At 34.3% G+C, this 23,276-nt stretch overlaps 1 protein-coding gene across 6 annotated transcripts in view; it reads right to left on the bottom strand.

Annotated features, from left to right (window-relative positions):
• The window catches only part of CDKAL1 (CDKAL1 threonylcarbamoyladenosine tRNA methylthiotransferase), a 657,675-nt gene that overhangs the window by 178,010 nt on the left and 456,389 nt on the right, over positions 1 to 23,276 (bottom strand). For all 6 annotated transcript variants that reach the window (XM_087438080.1, XM_014788718.2, XM_087438079.1 and 3 more), the window contains one exon: positions 12,847 to 13,027. In XM_087438080.1, coding sequence (XP_087294206.1) covers positions 12,847 to 13,027 — 181 coding nt within the window. The remainder of the gene's footprint in view (positions 1 to 12,846; positions 13,028 to 23,276) is intronic.

Below are 23,276 nucleotides of genomic sequence, written 5' to 3'. Positions count from 1 at the left end.
TCCAATTTTAGTTTCCTCTCTCTGTCACTGCACACTCAATTTAAAGTATCTTGTTTAAAAAATTATAGCCTAAGGATTAAAAACTGTTAGAAATAATTCAAAGATTTAGAATAGATTCAAACTAAGAAACAAAAAATCTTTTAGACCACGTAAATGTGGCAGTTCAAGCCATCATAAAAATGAAAGTGTGAACTAAACCACTAAGATTTTTAAGTTTTCAAGGGCTACTTTTTCCTTCTTCTATAATCCTATTAACTACATGAGATTAAAAATTCTTATGCTAAAAATAGATAACTATACAGTGGGGAAACCAGAAAATACCCTAACCAAGTGATCTAAATTAACATCACCAATAAGGACAAAAGGACATCTTCTGTCTCCAGATGTGATATTCTGAGAAGGACATATCATCTATTTAGTTTAACAGGGCAAAACATATAACATGAATCTAATCATGAGGAAAACTCAAACCCAAATTGAGGGGCATTCTATAAAATAACTGGCCAACATTCTTAAAAAAATGTCAATATATCACGAAAGATAGAAAAGCTGAGGACCTGTCTAGGATAAAGGAGACTAAAGAGATATACAACTAAATGCAAGACCTGATCCTGGACCAAGTCCTATATCCCAAAAACAGCTATAAAGGACATTGTTGAGACTCTTGACAAAATTGGAATATGAACTGTAGATTAGATAAAGCATTATATCAATGTTAAATTTTCTGACTTTGATAACAATATTGTGGTTATGCAAGATCCTCATCCTTAGGAAATACACACTAAATGTTAAGGAGTAAAGGGGCAGATGTCTGTAATCTACTCTGAAATGGTTCAGGGGAAAAATGTCTACATTTAAGTCAGTCAGTCTGTCTGTCTGTCTATCTATCTATCTATCTATCTATCTCTTGAGAGAAAGGAAATTTAGTAAAAGGGTAAAAGGTAATGAATCTTGGTAAAGGGTATACTGGAGATGCACTATTTTCATAACTTTTTTTTAAGTTTAAAATCATTTTTCAGAAGTGTAAAAATATTCTAGGGCCTAGAAATAAAAAATCACTACTATAATAGAAAAACAACTTTGGAAATCAACACTTCTTTGGTCAAAATGTTCTAAAATTATTTTGAATTTCTGGGATAAATATTCACTTTACTGTTTATAAGAACATGGAGCAAAGAGTCAGAAAGAATGGAGTCTAAGTCTTAGGCATTTCACTTCACAGTTATGTAACCTTGGGCAAGTTTACTTAACTTTTCTGAGCCTCAGCTAACTCATCTGCAAAGTACAAAAATAACAGCAGATACCCGAAGGTATTGTTGGAAAAACAACATGAGACAAAGTACGTGAAAAGCACAGACTGGTTCTGACACATACTAACATTCAAGCAATGGAAGTTTCTTTTCCCTGCCCTTATAACTTCTAATCTTATATACCACTTCTATAAACGTACTTTATTATGAGTAGCAAAGATAAAGTATCAGGGCATTCATCTTAGATTATAAGATTTCAGATAGAACACAACTAGTAGAGTACATTTTTATCTAGTTGAATGTTTATCTGCTCATATTTGATCTCTTAGTCCTTAATTATGAAATAAACATGGTTCCAGAGGCAAGAGTTAAAAAATAGTGTCATGTTAAATCATCAAATATATTTTGTTGACCTAAATACACATTTAACATTAGTTCTAATACTTGGAACTATACTTATAAGTCCCTTGGAAGGTTTATAAATACAGAGCTATTAATGAATCATAGTTATCAGAGAAAAAAATAATATAAGATCAAAAATAAGATAGATCATTACAAGGGTCTTGATCTTTAGAAGTTACTCCAAAAAGTCTACTCACTTCTAAAGTTGTTATTAAGGTAATAAAAAGTGAGTTCAAATTGAATATTATAATTTTAATAAATCAAGTTCATATAAAAGGCATAAAAGAATTATGTAGATCCTTGTAATTTTTCTGAAACTTATATAAAATAAGGCATGTAATCACTACTGGAAAAAGTTAGACTGAAATATAATAAAGATGACTTTCCAAGGGAATAGAATTTATATTCTCTTTACTTAATATAAATTCACTCAGTCCTTCTCAGCTCTAATATCCACCACCATTCACCATCTGAGAGAAAAAGTGATAACCACACGTCTTCCTACTGTTTTGGTAATTATAAATTCATAAAAGCAGCAGGATAAAAATAAATGCCAAAAGGAAAGCAAAAAATTAAACAATTATAAGTAACAAGGTAAGTATATTTTTCCTATAGAAAGTTAAAAAAATTTTTCTATTAGCTCACTATGAAGTACAAATTAAGATTGCTATCACTGAACTCAAGACTCTCAAATCATATCTGATGCTTCATTGTCCTAAAGTTGCGTTATTTTAGAAAACTTGAAATACTAAGATTCCCAAGACAAACCATGATTCTAAAGTATGGTCATCCCTGATTTTTTCTTGCAATTACTTGTAATTAACAGAAGAGTCATGAAAGGGCTTTAGGTATCCAAAAAAAATCTGGGTTTTTCTTTTCTTATCTATATCCTGAACAGAAACCAATCCCCCAAAACCATGGCTCCATCCTGGAGTTACAGTCTACACATGTCTAGTACATGTCCTGTCCTGTGGGTTTAACTACACAAAGCTGATTTACATGATAATGGAATTCAGTTCATCAATGTCACATCCAGACTTAATGAAAAGTTAGGCAGCGCTCTGTGGCAGGCAGGCAAGAGGTCAGAAAATTAGGGAGAACAGTGAGGTATACTGAGAGAAGGTTGGGATATTCTGAAAGAATGATTCAGGCTGAGAGGCTTCAGGAGGCCGCTCTTTAAAAAAATCACCTGTGGCAGTAAAAACTAATAGGGGTCTCACTGGTGCCACCTCTCTCCTGTGGTGTTTCACTGGGTCCCTCGTACACGTTTCGGGGTTTTGAGGTACTGCATCAGCCCACATCCATGCATGCTTTTTATACCCCCAGGACCACTTCCGTTTTAGAAACAGCACTTATTTTCTTTCATCAGATCTTGATGAGACACTCTGCTTCGATTTACTCCAAATTAATCACATTTGTTAAATTCTCTAACATTTCAGGTTCAAGATGGTAGACCACCAAAGGGCAATGCACCAGTAGTGGCAATGCCAAGGTATCATCAGCATTGGCACACTTCCCTCTGTGCAGCTGAGACTTAACAATTCTTGTTATTTCCACATTCTTCAAAGCTCCAAACATTATCATCTCCTTTTCCTTTAGTCTTTTAGTGTGAGAGTAGGATAAAAGGAAATGTTCAGTTTAAAAAGGATTTAAAAAACCAAATGATCCAATCAGAACTCCTGCTTCTTCAAATGTTCCCAAATCCAGATAGTATTCTACAGGTTCAAACAGACACAGACACACACACACACACACACACACACAACTGATAACACTTATCTTATGGTGCTTAGAACAACAAAAACACAAAGGAAGATAAAGAGGCTACAAGGAAAAAGCCCATCCTGTGACTGCCATGTAGAAACAGTTTAGGAAGAGAGAAAAGCATGTGGGAGGAGAGACAGAGAGCAGATAATGGCAGGGGCTGGAGGGGCTGGCGTTTCTCCTTTGGAGTAGAAGAGGCCCAGGCCTGGTCCAGGGAGCAATCTCACGACCATTAGGAAATAGAGCATCAACAGCACCAGCAGGAACAAAAAGCAGAAACAAATTGTAATGCTCTAAATTTTAAGCATGTTCACGGGTCCTTATAAAATGTTCTGACCTACCAATATTTGATTTGTGAGCCTGGAGTCAATCAAAAGCCAATGAAGTGACCTTCTGTAGAGTAAATTAATATTCTCCACTGAAGACAGAATAACTTTGCTGACATGTAGCGAAGTCCAGGACTTAGAATTATTAAGTTCAAAAGAAGAATATTTATCAATGGTCTCAGGAATAAGCCACAGAGATTTCTTAAATCCATGTATTAGTTTCCAAACCTGTCTTGTACAATCCCCTAATTGAGCTTTCTGACTCTTTTATTCCCTCTACTGCACCTAGAATGAGCTTCCAAAAACAAACACACGATCACTGCTATTCAGTAGCTCCTTACGACTCACAGGATAGTCTACAACGATTTAACATGGCTTATAAGGCCATCTCAGTCTAAGCCTTGCCTATAGCTCCTGGCTCATTCACTAACAAGAACCTACACCTGGGGGTTGCCCTCCACTCTCCCTGCCACCCCCACCAAAAACAAACAAAAAACTCTAACACACGTTACTGCCCTAAATATCATGTGTTGTATGCTCATTAAACGTCCCATGTTGTCTTGACTCCCAGTTTTCGTCACATGCTGCTCCCTCTAAGGAATTTGAGGCAGAAGAGATGAACACAAAGGCATGCTGGAAACTATAAGCAGCCAGGTGTTGTGGGAGCATAAAGTGTATCGGAAGGAATGGCAAGATATAAGGCTGGAGAGGTAGGGGCTTCTCTGTGTGATCCTGGGCAAGTGAATTCACCACTCTGAGCCTCAGCTTCCTCATACACAAGAGGACTATAATAATGGTGCTTCACAAAGTTGTGAGAATGCATTAGATAAGACATATGAAGTACTCAGAACAATGTCTGACATATACTGATTGCTAAATAAATGTTAACTCTCATTATTTTTGTCAGGTCATTATGAGTAGGCCTAAAGATTATTGTGCTGTTGGGTAGCATCAAGTCTAAGTTTTCATAGACCTAGGAACGAACATGTGTCATCTAGTGGCAAAGCAAACCCTGAGTAGCATAAAGGGCTGAAAGATCAATTAATTTAGCTGTCTCAAAAAGCCAGACAATGCTCTCAGATCAAAATATTCCATAGTTGGCATATTAGTTTCCTATTGCTACAGTAGCAAATTATCACAAACTTAGTGGCTTAAAACAACACAAATTTGTTATCATATAGTTCTGAAGGTGAGAAGTCAAAAATGGGTATTATGGGCTAAAATCAAGGTGTTGGCAAGGCTGTGCTCCTTCTGGAGGATCTAGGGGAGAATCTGTTCCTTCCTTTGCCAGCTTCTAGAGACACCTGCATTCTTTAGCTCATGGTCCTGTCCTTGATCTCCAAAGTGTATCACACTGATCTCTGGTTCTGTCCTCACATCTTCTCCCTCTAACTTTAAACTCGTGTCCCTCCTTCTAAGAATTCTTGTGATTACATTGAACCCACTCAGATAATCTACGATAATCTCCTCATTTCAAATAACTTAATCACATCTGCAAAGTCCTTTTTGCCATGTAACATATTCACAGGTTTTGGGATTAGGACAGGGACATTTTTAGGGGCCCATTATTTTCTCTACCACAGTTGATCTCACTGCTGCCATTTTGAGCTCCCATAAACAACTAATTTAATTATTAAGTTTTAGTATTCTCAGTTCACATTCAATTAAAAGTCAGTTAATTGATTGTCAAACAAAAAGTCATCAGATACATTATAAAGTAAAAGGTGAAAGAATTGGGAAATGCAGATAACATACTTAGGCCAATGATCTAGAAAAAGAAAGCACCAGCACTTTTAAATGTGATTTGAAAGGCGGCCTTAAAACCACACAATAGAGAATCAAAGATTATTAAGAGTTTCAAGGCATCTTAGAGATCATTAAATTCAATTCTCCATTTGTTAAATGAATATCATCTGTATAAAAACTTACACAAGGTAGGAGGTTCCCAGCCACCTCTCTGGATTATAATCTAGCTCACAATCTAGCTCACACTTCCCTATTTTTACTACAGAGTCACCATGAAAGACTCTGTTAAGTGGTCTGCTGAAATCTATATACAACAAAACTATAGTCAGGCTAAAAAGTCTATGAAAAATGGAAATAAAAAGAGAAATGATGTGTCTAGAAAATAGGAATTAAAAAGACCAAATGGAGAGATCAACTATAATTAATTGCGTAAGAATCCTAAGATATTCCTTCTAAAAAGAGAAGTCAAAATGAAAAGGATCTTGAGGAAAGGGGCTCCCCTACAGGTATGTTTGGAAATCAATTTAGAATAAAATATACTTAATAATCTAGAATGTAAAAACTCTTGAAAATATTTTTTTCATCTCCCCCAAAGAAAAAGTTTAATTTGAAAATCAGAGACTGTATAAGTAGTAATATAATTATGTAATCAAGCAGGGTAAAAGTTCAGGATTCCTTCCATTGAGGCAACTTGATGTTCTCTAAATACTGAGTTGTTAAACTTTAGGATCATACTCAGAAACAACAAAAAGTTTTAAAAACATTTAGAGAAAGTGACAAAACTCTCTCTATATGCTATATTTCTGTTTTGCTTTTTAAAATAAAGTATGTCCTGGAATCATAGGCTCTAGATTTGGGAGAGCCATTATATGCCACTGAATAAGCTTCTGTATATGATTTAAGAACATTCCTCATTCACATCTATTCCAAGTGGTCACCTTGCCTTGGTTTGAATATCTCCAGCAAAAATTCACTCCCTCACAGTGAAATCTACTGTGGACATTTTCAGTGAAGCTGCCTGTATCTACCCAAGGATGTGCCTCCAGCCTTCTCAGGAACATGCACTCACACTCTGAGGGCTGAGGCAGGAAGTGTCTACTGTGGCCTCGTTATCTCTAGGGTAATATTGGAGGAATTGCAGGAGTTATGATTCTTTTATGCTCACATACATTTAAAGACATTATCTTTACTCTGTGGTTCCAAGATGTCAGACAAGCTAGCAGGTGGATTTAATATCACAATTAACATTTTAAACTAATACAAACATTCCAACAGCCACTCTTATCACCTAAAGTTTTTTTTTTTTTTCAAGTCATAGGACTCAAAATAAAGATTTCATCACTCCATTATTTTTCATCAAAATTTCCTTAAAAAGAAAGTCTGGAATTGATAGCTAAGGATCAAAAGACTTTTTACCCTTAAGTGACCTTTTCTAGGCAGACTAAGAACCTCAGCCACTTAAAAATTTAAAAATACTATTAGAATTACTTAAGATTAATGAAGACTAATGAAGGAAGACTCAATGGAATAGAAAATATAAACATGCAAATTTGACCTTTCATCTAAACGTCTAAGGTCACTCTCATTTGGCTTAGGTGATCTATTAAATCTCTTATAAATTAATAATCTTGCAAAAGCTAAGAAAAAAATAAATTTTAGTTTAGCCCGTTCATGAAAATATATTGAATAATTTATTTTCATTGTAAATTTCAGTGGGTTATACTTTTCTTTTTAGCAGGATTGGCAAAAAATCTACCCCTCCCATCTATGCAAATGCAAAACTCAACTGAACGGTGCTTTACCCATTTGGTGATTTAAACGATTAAGAAAAACAAACAGTTTAGTTCATTTATTAGAGCACTACTATAAAGCATTAAAAACATGGGAATTTATTTATATTAATACTAGTATTCATGTAAAGTAGTTATAAAGGAAGGGGAAAGTATACTGATATTATTTATGTCCTTTATGGAGGAAGAACACTTGTGGGGCTTAATTTTACTGGAAACAAAATACATCTAAGAAAACAATGTATTTTCACAAAGAGGCATTCTAAAGCCAGAATAAAAAGCTGTTGTTTGAAAGCAACTGGTCTTGTGCTCTTCAAATAACGGGTTAGATTCTACTTTCATTGTTGATTTTTTTGGCAAGGAAATGGGAAATAAATTAGATAAGAAAGAATTGCTATCCATTTTGTAGCAGTGTTTTATTTTAGTGAAGTTTAGTAGCTTAAGCAGCTTCACTAACTTCCTGAGACAGGGAGAGCAGACAACTATTAATTTCTGATAAATTTAGGAGAACCAAGACTCAATGCACATCTTATATCCTCTCTTTGATGGCAGATCTCTAAAGTTTCATTATTAATGCTTAATTACCTTTATTTAACTTTCTGAATTTCATAAAGATGAGCCTCTTCCAGGCTATGGTTTTTACCTAGAGCATAATTACAGAACGAAGTAGAGAAGTGTTGTGGATTGACTTGTATCTCCCCAAAAAGAGACATGTTGAAGTCCTAACCCCCAGCACCTCAGAATGTGACCTAAAATCAAAATAGGGTCATTGCAGATGTAACTAGTTTAAGATGAGGAGTAGGGTGGATCCCTAATCTAATATGACTGAGGACCTTGTAAGAAGACAGCCATGTGAAGACAGAGACACACATGGACACCAAGTGACAATGAAGGCAGAGATTGCAATTATGCAGCTGCAAGCAAAGGAGAAATATTACTAGCAAACCACTCAAAGCTAGTAAGCTGCAAGGAAGGATTCCTCTACCTGGTCCAGAGGAAGCAGAGGGCTGCCTTTGGACTTCCAGTCACCAGAACCGTGAGACAATAAATTTCTGTTATTTTAAAACAAAATGAGCTATCAAGCGATGGAAAGGCATGGAAGAACCTTAAATGCATATTACTAAGTGAAATAAGCCAATATGAGAAGCCTACATACTATATAATTCCAACTATAGGACATTCTGGAAAAGGCAAAACTATGGAGATAGTAAAAATATCAGTGGTTGCCAGCCGTTATGGGGGAGAAAGGGATGAACAGGTGGAGCACCAGAGGATTTTTAGAGAAGTGAAACTATTCTGTATGATACTATAATAGCGGATACACGTCATTACATGTTTGTCTAAACCCATAGAATGTACAACACCAAGAGTGAAATGTAATGTAAACTATGGACTTTGGGTGATAATGACATGTGGAATGCTGATATTGGGGAGGGCTGGAAGTGTGTGTGAGCAGGGAATATATGGAATTCTATGTACTTTCCACTCCATTTTGCTGTGAACCTAAAACTGCTCTAAAATATAAAGTCTGAAAAAAAAAAGAAGGTTCTGCTATGCCAGGCCTGGGTTACTAAAGTCTAAAAATGTAAGGAATATGCTAAGGGGCTATGTTTAGAAGATACAGGCAAGAGGAAAAAAAAAGCATCTGAAAGCTGATTTTATGCAAAGCTGATTGTACCACATTAGACAATTCTATCAAACATTTAAGAAAGAAATAATACAAATTCTATACAAACTCTTCCAGAGAAATATACTGGAAGGAATACTTCCCAATTCATTCTGAGGCCAACATTACTCTGATACTAACATTAAGGAGACATTACAAGAAAACTACAAATCAAAATCCTCCATGAACAAAGATGCAAAAATTCTTCACAAAAGTTTAGCAAATTGACCGAAATAATACATCAAAAGTAATATATCATGACCAAATGAAGTTTATCCTAGGAATGCAAGGTTGATTTAAACACTTGAAAATCATTCAGTATAGTTCACAATATTAGCACAAAAAATAAACTATATGATTATTTCAACAGATAAAGAGAAAGCAAGTGATAAAGTTCAATTCTCTTCATGATTAAAACACACACATACACAAACATACAAACTCTTGGTAAATTAGGAACAGAGAACTTCCCTAATCCCACAACTACAGTTAACTTTTATATTGAATGGTGAGATTCTGAAAACTCTCCCCTTGAGTTTGGGAAGAAGAGAAAGATGTGCAATTCGATTCAACAGTGTATTGGAGGTCCCAGCCAGCACAATAAGACAAGAAAAAGAAATAAAAGTTATAAGGATTGGAAAGAAAGAAATAAAACTATGACTATTAGCAGATGACATAATTGTATACATAAAAACATCTGGAAAAAAAATAACCCTACAGAAAACTGTCAGAATTAATAAGTGAATTTAGTAAAGTTGATGGGTGAAAGATAAATATATTAAAATCAATCATATTTCTAAAGAGCAACAACAAAAAATGAAAATCAATCATTTTAATAGTATCAAAGGAACACACATGCAAGAATAAGACTAATAAATGATATGCAAGGCTTGTATACAGAAAACTACAAAGCATTACTGCGAGAAATTCGAGATGATTAAAATAAAGAAGCTATGCTTCATTCAAAGATGGAAAACTTGATATTATTACCATGTCAATTTCCCCCCAAATGATACATAGAATCAATAAAATCTCAATCAAAATTCCAGCAGGACTTTTGGTGGAAGTTGACAAACACAGAAAGGCAAAGGACCAAGAACAGTTAGGACAATTTTCAAGAAAAAACAGAGTTGAAATATTTACACTGTCAATATCAACACTTACCATAAAGCTATGGTAATTAATTTTGTGATCTGGTGGAAAGACCAAGAAACAGACCAAAGGAAACAGAATAAAGTTCTAGAACAGACCCACAATACAGACACTTGATTTACGATAAAAGTGACCAGGCAGAGCAGTGGGGAAAGGATGAGATATTCAATAAGTGGCACTGACTCAAATGGATAGCCTTATAGGAAAAAAAAAGTCCTGACCGCCATACTTCATACCTTTAACAGAAATAAATTCCAGCTGGATTGAAAATCTAAAAGTAAAAGGCAAAATCATAAAATTTCTAGAAGAGTACATTGAGGAATATCTTCATGACAGTGTGGGGAAGGAAATCTTAAATAGAACCCAAAAAAGCACTAAAACAAAAAGAAAAATATTGATAAATTCTACTATATTAAAATTAAAAACATCTGTTCTACAAAAGACACCATTAAGAGTGGGGAAAAGACTGGTTACAGAATGGAGGAAGATATTTAAATTACCATGACTAACAAACAACCTGTACCCAGACTACATAAATAATGGGCAAAAGCTCTGAATAGTCACTTCATGAAAAAGGATATCCACATCACCAACAAACATATAAAAAGTATTCAATAGTATTAGTTAACAGGGAAATATAAAACCACAATTAGATTACATTACATTCTCATTAGAATGCTACTAATAAAAACATAACAATGCCAAGTATTTGCAAGGATATGGAGCTACTAGCATTTTTATATATTGCTGTTGTAACTGTAAGTTTATTCAACTCTTTGGGAAAACTCTTTGGCAGTATATAGTAAAGCATTATCAACTGTATTTCCTATGACTCAGCAATTACACTAGTAGCTAACCCAGCAGAAATATTTACATACATGAGTCGAACAAAAGATACAAATGGGAATGCTGACAGCTGTATTAGTTGCAATACTAATATTGGAAGGTTGAAAATACCCAACTCTCCTTTCACGGTAGGATGGATAAATTGGGATTTGCATGCAATGGAACACTATATAGCAATGAAAATGGATGAACTACAGCTACTAGCAAAAACAGACTAGTCTCACCAATATAATGTTGTTAAAAAAAAAAAAGCCAAACATTCCAAAATTGATGAATTCTTTCATTTATATCAAGTTTAAAAACAGGTCAAACTAATGTATGGTGTTAGAATAAGAAATAGTGGTTTCTGTTGAGGAATGGAAGAGGAGAGTAAAGGGAAGGGCATAACGGGGACCTCTGGGGTACCAGTAATGTTCTATTTCTTGTTCTGACTGGTGCTTACATGGAAGTATTCACTTTACGAAAATGTACAGCTGTACACTTTTCTGCAGGTATGTTATAGTTCAAAAAACTTTTTAATTAAAGAAGTAAACTTTAAACAAGAATGGATTAAACTACAAGGACAATATATCAGTAGTTGCCAGGAGCTGGGGATGGAGGGACTAGATGACTACAAAAAAGTGAAAGGGAATTTTTTTGGGCTGATGGAACCATTCTCTATCTCGATTATGGTGATAGTTATACTAGTGTATGCATTTATCAAAATTCAAAGAACTGTACACCACAAAGAGTGAATTTTGCTGTATGTAAACTATACATCAATAATAAATATAATTTAGATATAAAAAATGAGTTAATTTGACTTCTTTTATGTTTTTGAAAAGTTAATTATCTGTGGTGCTATAATCTGCTTTTTTCATTGAGTAAATTAGAAATAAAATTAAACGGTCTATCTGTAGAAAATATTTTCTTATCCTTGTATACATAGAAACTTGTGAAATAAAAATGAAGAAAATTTTGGGAAAACAAAGAATGATATTCATTTTGGTTTTACGGGGAAAAGCAGACCAAAAAAACATACATGTATTCGCTTTTTCAACCAAATGTTGAAATAAGAATCTATATTTTATATGTTTGATACTCACATATGGCATAACAGGAAAACAATAACAAGCTCTGGGTTATTCCCTTTAATATTTATTCATAAAAGCATTTGAGGAAAATTAATGGTAGGGCATAATTCTTTTTAGTTATTAGAAACAAAGTGGAAAATCTTCACTCAAATTCTACTTTTCTCTTAAGGCTTATTTACATTTTTCCATCTTTAGCCAATAAATCTAGAAACTAAATATTTGTTTGAGGCCATTAATTTTGGGGGCATTCTGGGAAACAGTTTGCCTTTACTGGATCTCAAACTTTTTCACATTTATTTTAAGTTATCTTATTCTAATATATCTATGAACTTGTAAGAATGAAATTAAATTGAGGTTCACTGCGAAGGCAGTACATATTTGAAATAGATAAGACAGATAGCAAGCATCAAATCTATCCCATGGAAAAGCAGGAAAACATGGGACCCCCAGCAAGTAATAAATTATGAAAAAGGACTCTCAAGAAGCAGGGTAAATATGAAGCCTCCTTTGCTCACAGAAATTTACATGTTGCCTTATTTCGAAACATCCAAGGATTTATCTTATAAACATAGGTAAGTACTACATATTAATTAAAATTTTTTTTCCCAGTGTCATCTGAACCTCACTCTTCAAGAGAAAAAAAAGGTGATTTTTATTTGTGTAAGGTCATTTAACTCACCCAAGGTCCCCCCACCTCTGACCTCAACTTTGAAAACTCCCCATATTTTGTAACTTAAGACTTACCACGAGCCAGTTGTGCTAAGGTAGGCAACACAGCTGCATTTTTATAGGTACTGGCTAAATACAACACCTTAAAGAAAAATATCTTACCACTTGTGCTGGAACTTGTTCCATTTTTGCAGCAGGAGTCCCTGGTCTTGGGTAAAACTGATTAATAAAGAGGCTTGGAAATTTGTACTCTTCAACAAGTTTCACTGTTTCTTGAAAATCTTGATTTGTTTCTCCAGGAAAACCACAGATAATATCTGTAGCAATAGTTATTCCAGGAACTCTGGAAAATAACAGGACAAAATGTAAAAAGTTGACTGCAATCCATAATTATTCTATTTCCCTGACATTTTATGTCAGGGAAATACCATTATTCCTTTTAAATAAAATTAAATTTTGTTTTTAGGAAAGAGACATATGCAAATAGTTTTAAAGAGCCCTAAATACTAAAAGTTTATGAAAAAAATAGCTCCCCCCCCACACCGCTCTGGGCCAGCACAGTGGCGTATGGTTAAGTTCATGCACTCTGCTTTGGCGGCCCGGGGTTCTCGGGTTAGGATCCTAGGCATGGACCTATGCACCGCTTGTCAGGCCATGCTGTGGCAGGCATCTCACATGTAAAGTAGAGGAAGATGGGCACGGATGTTAGCCCAGGGCTGATCTTCCTCAGCAAAAAGAGGAGGATTGTCAATGGATGATAGCTCAGGGTTAATCTTCCTTACCAAGAAAAAAAAAAATAGCACCCTGTAATCCTCAAGAGATACCCATTTTTAACTTTCTCAGATGTTTCTTTGTTCTTTCTTCTATATTTTAAAATAGATGCTTATTTTGCTATTTCTAGATTTACTGAGTTTTAGGCAATATTTACTGACGTCTCTATAATGGTAAATGAGGATTTACCTCTCTAAACTACTCTCTCTCTCCTCTCCCAACATAATCACCTCACAATTTTTAGTTAAATTAATAGTATTTCCATTGGTATAACTGCAAAGATATTGTTCACTGCAAAGCCAATTGGCATACTATCATTAAGTCTTCTTTTGCCACAATGTTGAAGTTTTCCTAGATTTAATAACTGACTCTTTTTAAAAAATTTGCTTAATATTCTATGTATATATGCTAATGATTTCCAGAAGCTCCATTAGGTCTATCAAAAATCAATACTGTTTTTCAAACACTCAATGTATTATATAATTCACCAGTTCCATTTTTTTTTCCTCCAGAAATGCCACTCCTACTTTCTTCAAGTGTGTGTTGCTTTCATAATCAACCAGCTGTAACGCTTAAATGTCGCTCCTTGGTCTCCTTTTCTATAATCCCCTTTGTCCTGGATCCTATGTCTTCCTAATTCTTGATTATTCTATTCTCCCTAATTCTGCTGGAGCATTCTTTCAGAAGTGTCATCAAAAGTGCCAGGGAAATTTTGTTGTTATTGTCGTAGCATGTCTGAACATGTCTTAATCCACACAACGGCTTGACAGTGTGGCTGTGCATAGCACTCCAAAATGAAAAGTATCAGCCACTGGAATTTGGTATTGTTCCATTCGATTTTAAGTGGCAAGGTTACTGATGAGATGTCCAAATTCCCTCTGATGCACAAATTCCTTCTGATGCATGTGTCCTACTCTCTTTTTGAAAGCTTTTAGGATATTAATTTTATTCTCAATGTTTTTAAATTTCATGATAGGCCTCAGATTAGATATTTAAATCTTTGTACAAGGTACAATCTGGAGATTTAAGGTCTTTAGGTCTAGGAAATTTTCCTATGTTATTTTTAAAATCATTTTCTCTTTCCAGGACTTCTCTTCTTTGAATGATTGATTCTCTAAGCTTTTTCACTGTTATTTTCCATCTCTGTCCTTTTGTTCCATTTTCTGGGAGCTATACTTGAGTTTATCTTCCAATTCTTCTACTGAAAAAATTAAATTGAATATCATATTTTAAATTTCTAAGAGCTCTTTCTCATTTGCCAATTTTCCTTTTCACAGCATACTGTTTTCGTTTTAGAGATGCAGCATTTTTGTGTGTGTGTGTGAGGAAGATCAGTCCTGACCTAACTTCCGATGCCAATCCTCCTCTTTTTGCCGAGGAAGATTGGCCCTGGGCTAATATCTATACCCATCTTCCTCTACTTTATATGGGACACCACCACAGTATGGCTTGACAAGCGGTGCATCGGTGCGCGCCCGGGAGCCGAACCTGCAAACTCCGGGCCGCTGACGCGGAGTGGGCACACTTAACCGCTACGCCACCGGATCAGCCCCGAGATGCAACATTTTTTATCTCTCTGAGGATATCAATAAACTTTTCCTCAATTTTTCCTCTGCTCACTGCAATTGTGTCTATTTCCTCCAGGTGCTTGTATTTTGGTCCCTCTTATTCATGGTTGAGACTTTCTATCAACAAAGTAATTCTTGCTGCTCTTTAATATTTAAGAGTAAAGCACTAAAAGCTTTTCATCATAAAATGATTAGGTAACAAGCTGCCTTGATTTCTAATAGGCCCAAAAGTTAGCATCTTGGAAGTTATTTCTCTGCAGCCATTGAGTATCTCCATAAGTATGCTACAACATTCTATTGTATATTAACAGTATAACAACAAAGTAACATTAACAGTATTCAAACTACAATATTATTCTGAATCCATGAACAACAGGAAAAATAGCCTCAAACGTTTCAAATCATAGAATACCTACCTATATTAATTTTTTTATCACCTAAAAGGAGGACTATATGGATGAATAAAACTGTTTATCTCATTAAGATACATTGGATATTTGGGGGCATAAGAGAGAGCAAAGGATGTAACAATGAGCCAAGTCAAATTATGGGATGCCTTAATACAAACAGCTTCATAAAAATAACAGCTTCCGTATCTTGTTTGCATAATACCTTAATGCCTATGTGAAAGAAGAATGACAAATTTATTTTTAAAAATATTTCTTTATTGATTTCTACTTAGTCTCATCTAGCTATCAATTTGATTTAATCTAAGATAACTTACAAGGACTGGAACTTTTCTCTGCGATAAGAGAGAGAAAAAGATACAATATGCATAGAGAAAAATTAAACAGTGTATTTGGGAAAAAAGACAATTTTAATGTTTATTGTGATATAAAACATTTTTTCTTCTTTAAGGGTCATTATCAAAAGTATGTTTGAAAATCATAAAAATCATATGCTTTTACAGTAAGTTGTAGATCAAAAGACCATTTCTAGAGTTACTAAAGCATGTAGAATGGAAAAATTATGGCAATAACTTCAATTAGCAAATTTTCACACTTGACTTATAACTATTCCTGAACAAGAAATCCACAACTAAAAATAAAAGTAACAGATCACAACAGAAATGACAGAGAAGAGGCCATCTCCCCCAGGAAATTAAAAAAATATCTTAGAAACTGCCTGTGAAATACTGCAGAAACAAAGACAATTGGTTATTGTCCTAGGCTATGAATTGGAATGAACTTGGCACTAGATTATGGGTTATTCCCAAAGGAAAGTACCTTACTGATTCCCCCCACCCCCCATCCTTCTTGATTCAATACAGTTGAGCTCAGTATTATGCAACACCTGCTTACTTTGGCCTTAAGGTCCACAGAAAAAAGAAAGGACAAACCTTTACAGGAGTCATCATAAATGTTAAGGAAAGGGGATGTTCAATGCATGGATATGTTTGATCATCCACACAAAAAGTGGACTGATGGGGGGGGGCCCTAGGAATTAATGAAAGATCTATGTTAGTCAGTATTTAAAAGTAAAAGCAGTTTAATTGGTTTGAAAGTATATAAGAATATAAACTGATTGCCTATAAAATGTTTCCAAAGTAGAGACTGCACTTTAATGTTAGATGAAGCTCATCTATACACTAATTTTATATATGCAAATGAGGCAACTTATGTTCTTGAAAATAATTTGGCTCCTTAGGTGAACCAACTTAATAAATCTCATATTTACACTGTTATTTTGCCTAGTAAATAATTCTTTTTGGAACATGAGAAAATCAAAGAAGTTTGAAGTGGACCAAATTCTAAATTAATTACAATTGATTTAAGTGGCTATGAAGGAAATTATAAGGGGTGTAAAATAGAATATTAATCCAAATATTTAATATGCTAATTGTGAGAAATGCTGTTTTTGAGAAGCTATGAATTTTCAAAATGCTGAAATTTTTAAAAATGACTATTTCCACAAATTTATTGAAGCTGTGAGTCTAGTGAATATAACTACTAAGTATTACGTGTTTTTAAAATTTAAAAGACCTTCTATATTTACGTTTTCATAGTAGTACTAGAGAATAATTCTGAAAGAAAGATGAAAATGAAAAAAATGTTCAATTAGCTTAAATAACAAAGAAAGTTTGACCCATTATTTTTTCTGACTTAAACAAGCTATTTACTGGTGAAATGGGTTCATTAAGTAACTCGGGAATGGAATTAATGAGAAAGATTCCAATTATGCATCTATCAGGGACATGTGAGGAAAGTCCTACCTGTTTGTTGACCCTAGGCTAGGATTTAAGAAAGCCCCCAATATTTTAACCCTTAATTATTTACCTTGAATAAAAATACACATATACATACACCCCATGTTATATTTGAAATACTACTTAAAATGTTGTACTTTAACTCATCTCAAGATTTTCACCTGCAACTTGGTGTTTTACTGGCAAAAATATGAAAAAGGATGATTCTACTTCATTCTTTAGATCAATAAATTATGAGCTTCAAATTTCATCTGTGAAAAAAGACTAACACACCTGCCATTTATCCCAAAAGAAAAAGGTAAAAACGATCACAAAAAAGATCAGACCTATTAAAATTATTAGGCATAAGCAAAATACATGATTAAAAGAAATGCTTTTCAGTCTTTGGAGATTAACTCCAGGATAATTACTCAATACTTCCAGGAAAAGTAAATTGGAGGTAGGGAGGGGAAAAAAAAACTTGAATGGAAAAAAATCATAACATATATAAATAAATGGGATGCAGCTAAAGCAGTGCTTAGAAAAAAATTTCTAGATTTAAATGTCTGTGTTGGAAAGAGGCAAACTCAATAATCTAAGCTTCCATCTCAAGAAGGTAAAAAAGGAGCAAATCAAACACAAAGTAAGATAAAGAAAGCAAATAATAAAGGTAAAATAAGAAATTAATGAAATAGAAAATAGAGAAAAATCAATAAAAATAAAGGTGCATCTTTGAAAAAAATCAATAAAATTACCAAACTACTACCTAGACCGAGAAGAAAAAAGACGCAAATGACCAACTTCAGACATAAAGGAGGAGACAGCACTACAGACACTATCAACATTAAAAGGATACTAAGGGTATATTATGAATGATTTTATGCCAATAAAGACTTAGATGAAATGGGCAAATTCTTTGACAGACATAAATTATAAAAACTGACTCAAGAAAAAACAGAAAATCTGAATAGCCTTTTATTTATCACAAAAATTGAATTTTAAATTAAAAGTCTTTCCATCAAAAGAAAACAACACAAAACTATCCAGGCCCAGATGGCTTCACTGGTGAATTTTATCAAACATTTAAGAAAGAACAAAATGAATTCTACAAGCTATTTCAAAGAGAAATGAGAAAGGAACTCATTTTACAAATCCAGCAGTAGCCTGTATGAAAACCAGAGAAAGAGATTAGAAATAGACTCCAGAACAATATCCCTCACAAACACACAGACAAAAATTCTTAACAAAATATTAGCAAAGTGAACCCAGAAACATATAAAAAGGACTGTATTATCATCAGAAAAATTTTAATCCCAGGAATCAAGGTTGGCTTGACATGCAAATATCAATTAATGCAATAAGCCACATTAAAAGAATGAAGGATTAAAAACCCTATTGTGATCTTAGTAGATGCTGAAAATTCAGTTGATAAATCCAACACCCATTCATGATAAAAACTTTTCAATAAACGTAGAAGGAAACTGCCTCAACTTGATGAAGGGTCTACAGCTATTATGTTTATTGGTGGAAGATTGCATGCTTTTTCACTAAGAGTGGCAACAAGGCAAGGATTTCTGTTCTCACTTCTTCAATTCAACATATTACTTGAGGTTCTAGTCAGTGAAGAAGGGCAAGAAAAAGAAATTAAAGGCATATAGGTTGAAAGGAAGAAGTAAACTGTCCTCTTTATGCAGGTGACATGATCTTGAACGTAGAAAATCTAAAGAATCTAATGAACCTACTGGAGTAAGTGAATTTAGCAAAGCTAAAGATCACTATACAAAACTCAATTGTATTTTTATATATTAGTAATGAATAATCAGAAAATGAAATTAAGAAGACAATTCCATTCACAATAACATAAAAAATACTTAATAAGTTTGAGAAGTGCAAGACCTGTACTCAAGAAACAGAGAATTTAAAGAGATTTTCTTAAAATTTGCTGAGAGAAATTAAAGAATATTTAAATAAACAGAAAAACATGTAACTTTCATGGATTAGAAGATTTTATTATTGTTATGGCAAGTCTCTTCAAATTGATATACAGACTCAATACAACTGCTATCAAAATATCAGCATGTTTTTCTGTAGAAAGTGACAAGCTGATTCTAAAACTTATAGAGATGCAAAGGACTTAGAATAGCCAAAACGTTTCTGAAAAAGAACAAAGTTGGTAGAATGGATGGTACTATAAAGCTACCATAATCAAGACAGTGTGGTATCACCATAAGGATAGATCAATGAGACAACATAGAGGGTCCAAAAATATACCCAAACATTTATGGCTAATTAATTTTCAACAAAATTGCCAAGGAAATTCAGTGAGGGCAGGAGACGGTGTTTTCAATAAATGGTGTTGGAGCAACTGGATACCATATAAATACACACAGAAAAATGAACTTATTAGACCCTTACCATACATTATACACAAAAAGTACTTCAATATGAATCATAGATCTAAATGTAAGAGCTAGAATTACTAAACTTCCAGAAGAAAATATAGAAGAAAATCTTTGTGATCTTGAGTTAGGCAAAACTTTCTTAGCTATAACACCAACACCAAAAGCACAACCTATAAAAAAAAATTGAGGGGCCAGCCTGGTGGTACAGTGGTTAAGTTCGGTGTACTGTGCTTTGGCAGCCTGGGGTTCATAGGCTCAAATCCTGGGCGCGGACCAATACCACTCAACAAGCCATGCTGTGGCAGCATCCCTCACACAAAATAGAGGAAAGGTGGGCAGAGATGGTAGTTCAGGGCCAGTTTCTTAAGCAACGAGAGGAAGATTGACAACAGGTTTTAGCTCAGGGCCACTCTTCCTCACCAAAAAAAAAAAAAAAAGGAATAAATTGACAAAATGGACTTATTGAAAAGACATCATTAAGAAAACAAAAAGATGAGCCATAGACTGGGGGAAAATATTTGCAAATCATATATCTGATAAAAAGATCTGTATCCAAAATATATTAAGAACTCTTACAGCTCCCTAATAAGAAGATAAACAACACAATTATATAATGGGCAAAGGATTTTAACCAACATTTCACTAAAGAAGATATACAAATAGCTAATAACTGCATAAAAAGTTACTCAACATCATTAGTAATCAGGGTAATGCAAATTAAAACCATATAAGATGCCACACATCGAACAGAATGGCTCTATTGAAAAAAGACTAAAAAAATAACCATGTTGGCGTGCATATAGAGAAACTGAAACCCTTATCCACTGTAGGTGGGAATTTAAAATGGTGCAGTCATTTTGGAAAAGTTTGGCAGTTTCACAAAAAGTTAAACACACACTTACTGTGACTAAGAAAGTCTACTTCTAGTTATCTACCCAAGAAAAATTAAAACATATGTCCACACAAAGACTTGCATGTGGATTTTTATAGCAGCACCCTTCATAACAGCTTCAAATTGGAAGCAGTTCAAATGTCTATCAATTGGTGAATGAGTAAACAACATGTGGCATATCTATACAATGAAAATTTACTTATAAATAAAAGAGAACCAACTATTGATACATGCACCAACATGGATGAAACTTGAAAACGTTCTTAAGTAAAAAAAAGAAGACACAAAGGATTACTTTTGTTTGATTCTATTTATATGAAATTTCTACAAGAAGAAAACTATAGAGACAGAAAACAGATCAGTGGTTGCCTGGGGCTGGGGGTGGGAGTAGGGATTGACTCCAAATAGGCATTAAGAAACCTTTTGTAATAACTAAAGCATTCTAAAACTGAATTGTGATGATGGTTGAACAAATGTACAAATTTACTAAAAATCTTCAAAGTATACACTTATGTTGGGTACATATTGCATGGTATCTAAATTACACCTACAATAAACCTGTTAAAAGCGATAAAAAACCCACCAACTTTCTGAAAACAGAAAGATAGCAGGAATTCTCCACAATGTACACTCTTCTAAGAAGTCCTAATAGTTGAACTTTTTGACAGGGTGTAGGCAAAGAATTAAATATGGCCAAATAGGAGGAAAAGATAAATTTATTTTCATAATTTTACGAAAAAATATTCTTAAAGGACCCGGGATGAAAATAGAAAAGGCACTGAAACATTTAGATAAGGGTTGAAAAGCCATGAGTCACTAAGACAAAGAAAGACTAGAGTGGCTTGGGAGTTCATCCTTAACCTTCCCTTTCCTTGCATAACTAAGAGGCTCTGCCACTAACTACACAGCTGCATGCTCTTGGGGACATTACTTAGCTTTAGTATGCTTCAGTTTCCTTTTCTATAAACGGGGATAGTGAAAATATTCATAGATAAGTGGATGAATGAGTTAGTATATGTACTAATTGCTCAGGCCAGTGCCCACCACATACTGCCCAATATGTTTTAGCTACTATTACTGTAACCGTGTCAGAAAGATGGTAACAACTATCATTTATTATGTAATACTAAGTGCCAGGCAATACGTTAACAACTTACATCTTGTTTAATACAACCTCCCTATAAGGTATATTCTATTTTAATCTGTATGAGAAATGGGGAAAATACCATGAGGGAATAAGATTCTGAGAGGTAGAGTAAATTGCCCATAGTCACAGAATCACTAAATCGTAAAGGAGGGATCTGCTCTGACGCTTTTAATCACCACCCAAGGCAGCCCTGTCTCTTATCCATGTCACTGAGGCGCTTATCGCATTGATGTACTATCAGTATTGGCTGATCATAAGTTTACATTAAAAAATTTAGTAGTAATAATAATATTTGTATAGCAATTTACTATAATATAGTAAAACTTGCCTGTATCTTTGGAATTGCGTTTTAATACCAAAGGTCACCAAGTTGTTGCTGGTAGAATCAGAGTTCAAACCCAAACCTTTCAACCTGATTGGTGCTCTTTCCATTTCTTTATCCCAGTGAATACAGAGGCAGCTGAAACCTAAATGGCTACCTGCTAACTCTGTTCTTCATAAGGTATCCTGTTCTTGTTTTTATCATTACTCATCAAGAAGCAGGTAGATGTAATTATCCCTACTGACAGGTGGTTCAGAGAGAGGAAGCAGCAACAGTATCAGTAGAAAGGAGTCAGATTTTCAATCCAGATAGTTTTGGGCCCCCAGTTTCTAGCCATGTTATCACAAGTCATCTTACTGTTCTGAGCTTCGGGTCTCACTTCTACAAAATGGGGATAACAACACATCCCGTCCTGGACCGTCGTGAGGATCAAGTGAAGTGATGAATGTGAAGCATTTGCAATAGCAGCTGGCACATTAACAGATGTTTTGTGCTCCTTCACAGACTAGCAGAAGTGAGAAACAAAACATCACCAACTACCCTGAACCTGGACTCCTCCCCTTCTACTAGACCTATGGCCCCTATTTCTGCTCACATTTCTTCTGTATCTGGTGCCGTAGATAAATATTAGTAGAAAATTATAGAAGCAGTATATAATCAGAATATAAAAAGCACTTAAACGAATAGAGTTTATATGACATGATCAGTTTGATATTCTTTATCACAAAGAAATTGGAAGACACTGACATTTGGTGAAGTGATTTATGTGTAAAGTATAAGAAATCCTAAAATGCTCTAGATATGAATAATATTCTGCCTGCAGTGCAACCTGACAAAAGTCCTAAAATATCTAATGAAGGAATTATGTTCACACTTGTTTCTGGAAGTTTATTATGTTAAAATTGCACAAATAAAAATTAGTCAATACGAGTTGAAAACTAAAAATCAAACAAAACTAAAATAAAATGAAAAATAGCTCAGACAAGTTTTTACTTAGAAAGTAATTGGCTTAAACAGCAGTTCTGTACACAATTTTCTCTTTGTTAAAGTTTTCACAAATGACTAAAAAGACATCTGCCTGTGAGTCTGCCTGTGCGTCGGTCTGTCTGTCCATCCATCCATCCATCCATTTCTCCAACTACAGTATTCACTGTTTAAGTACCTAGAATCACTCTCCTACTGTAAACTCATGAGAGGGTGATGTATATCTACGGTTATGCATTTCAGGCAGCATGCTTATAATGAATAAAGATTAAAGGAACACAAAATAAAATGCCAACCTGCCCTTTCTTTATGTCATTCTAA

Source organism: Ceratotherium simum, chromosome 13, assembly GCF_057802395.1.
Source record: "Ceratotherium simum simum isolate JZ-2026a chromosome 13, ASM5780239v1, whole genome shotgun sequence".
NCBI classification, from domain to species: Eukaryota; Metazoa; Chordata; class Mammalia; order Perissodactyla; family Rhinocerotidae; genus Ceratotherium; species Ceratotherium simum.
Note: the sequence above shows the minus strand (reverse complement) of the source record. Positions and strands in the feature narration are given on the sequence as shown.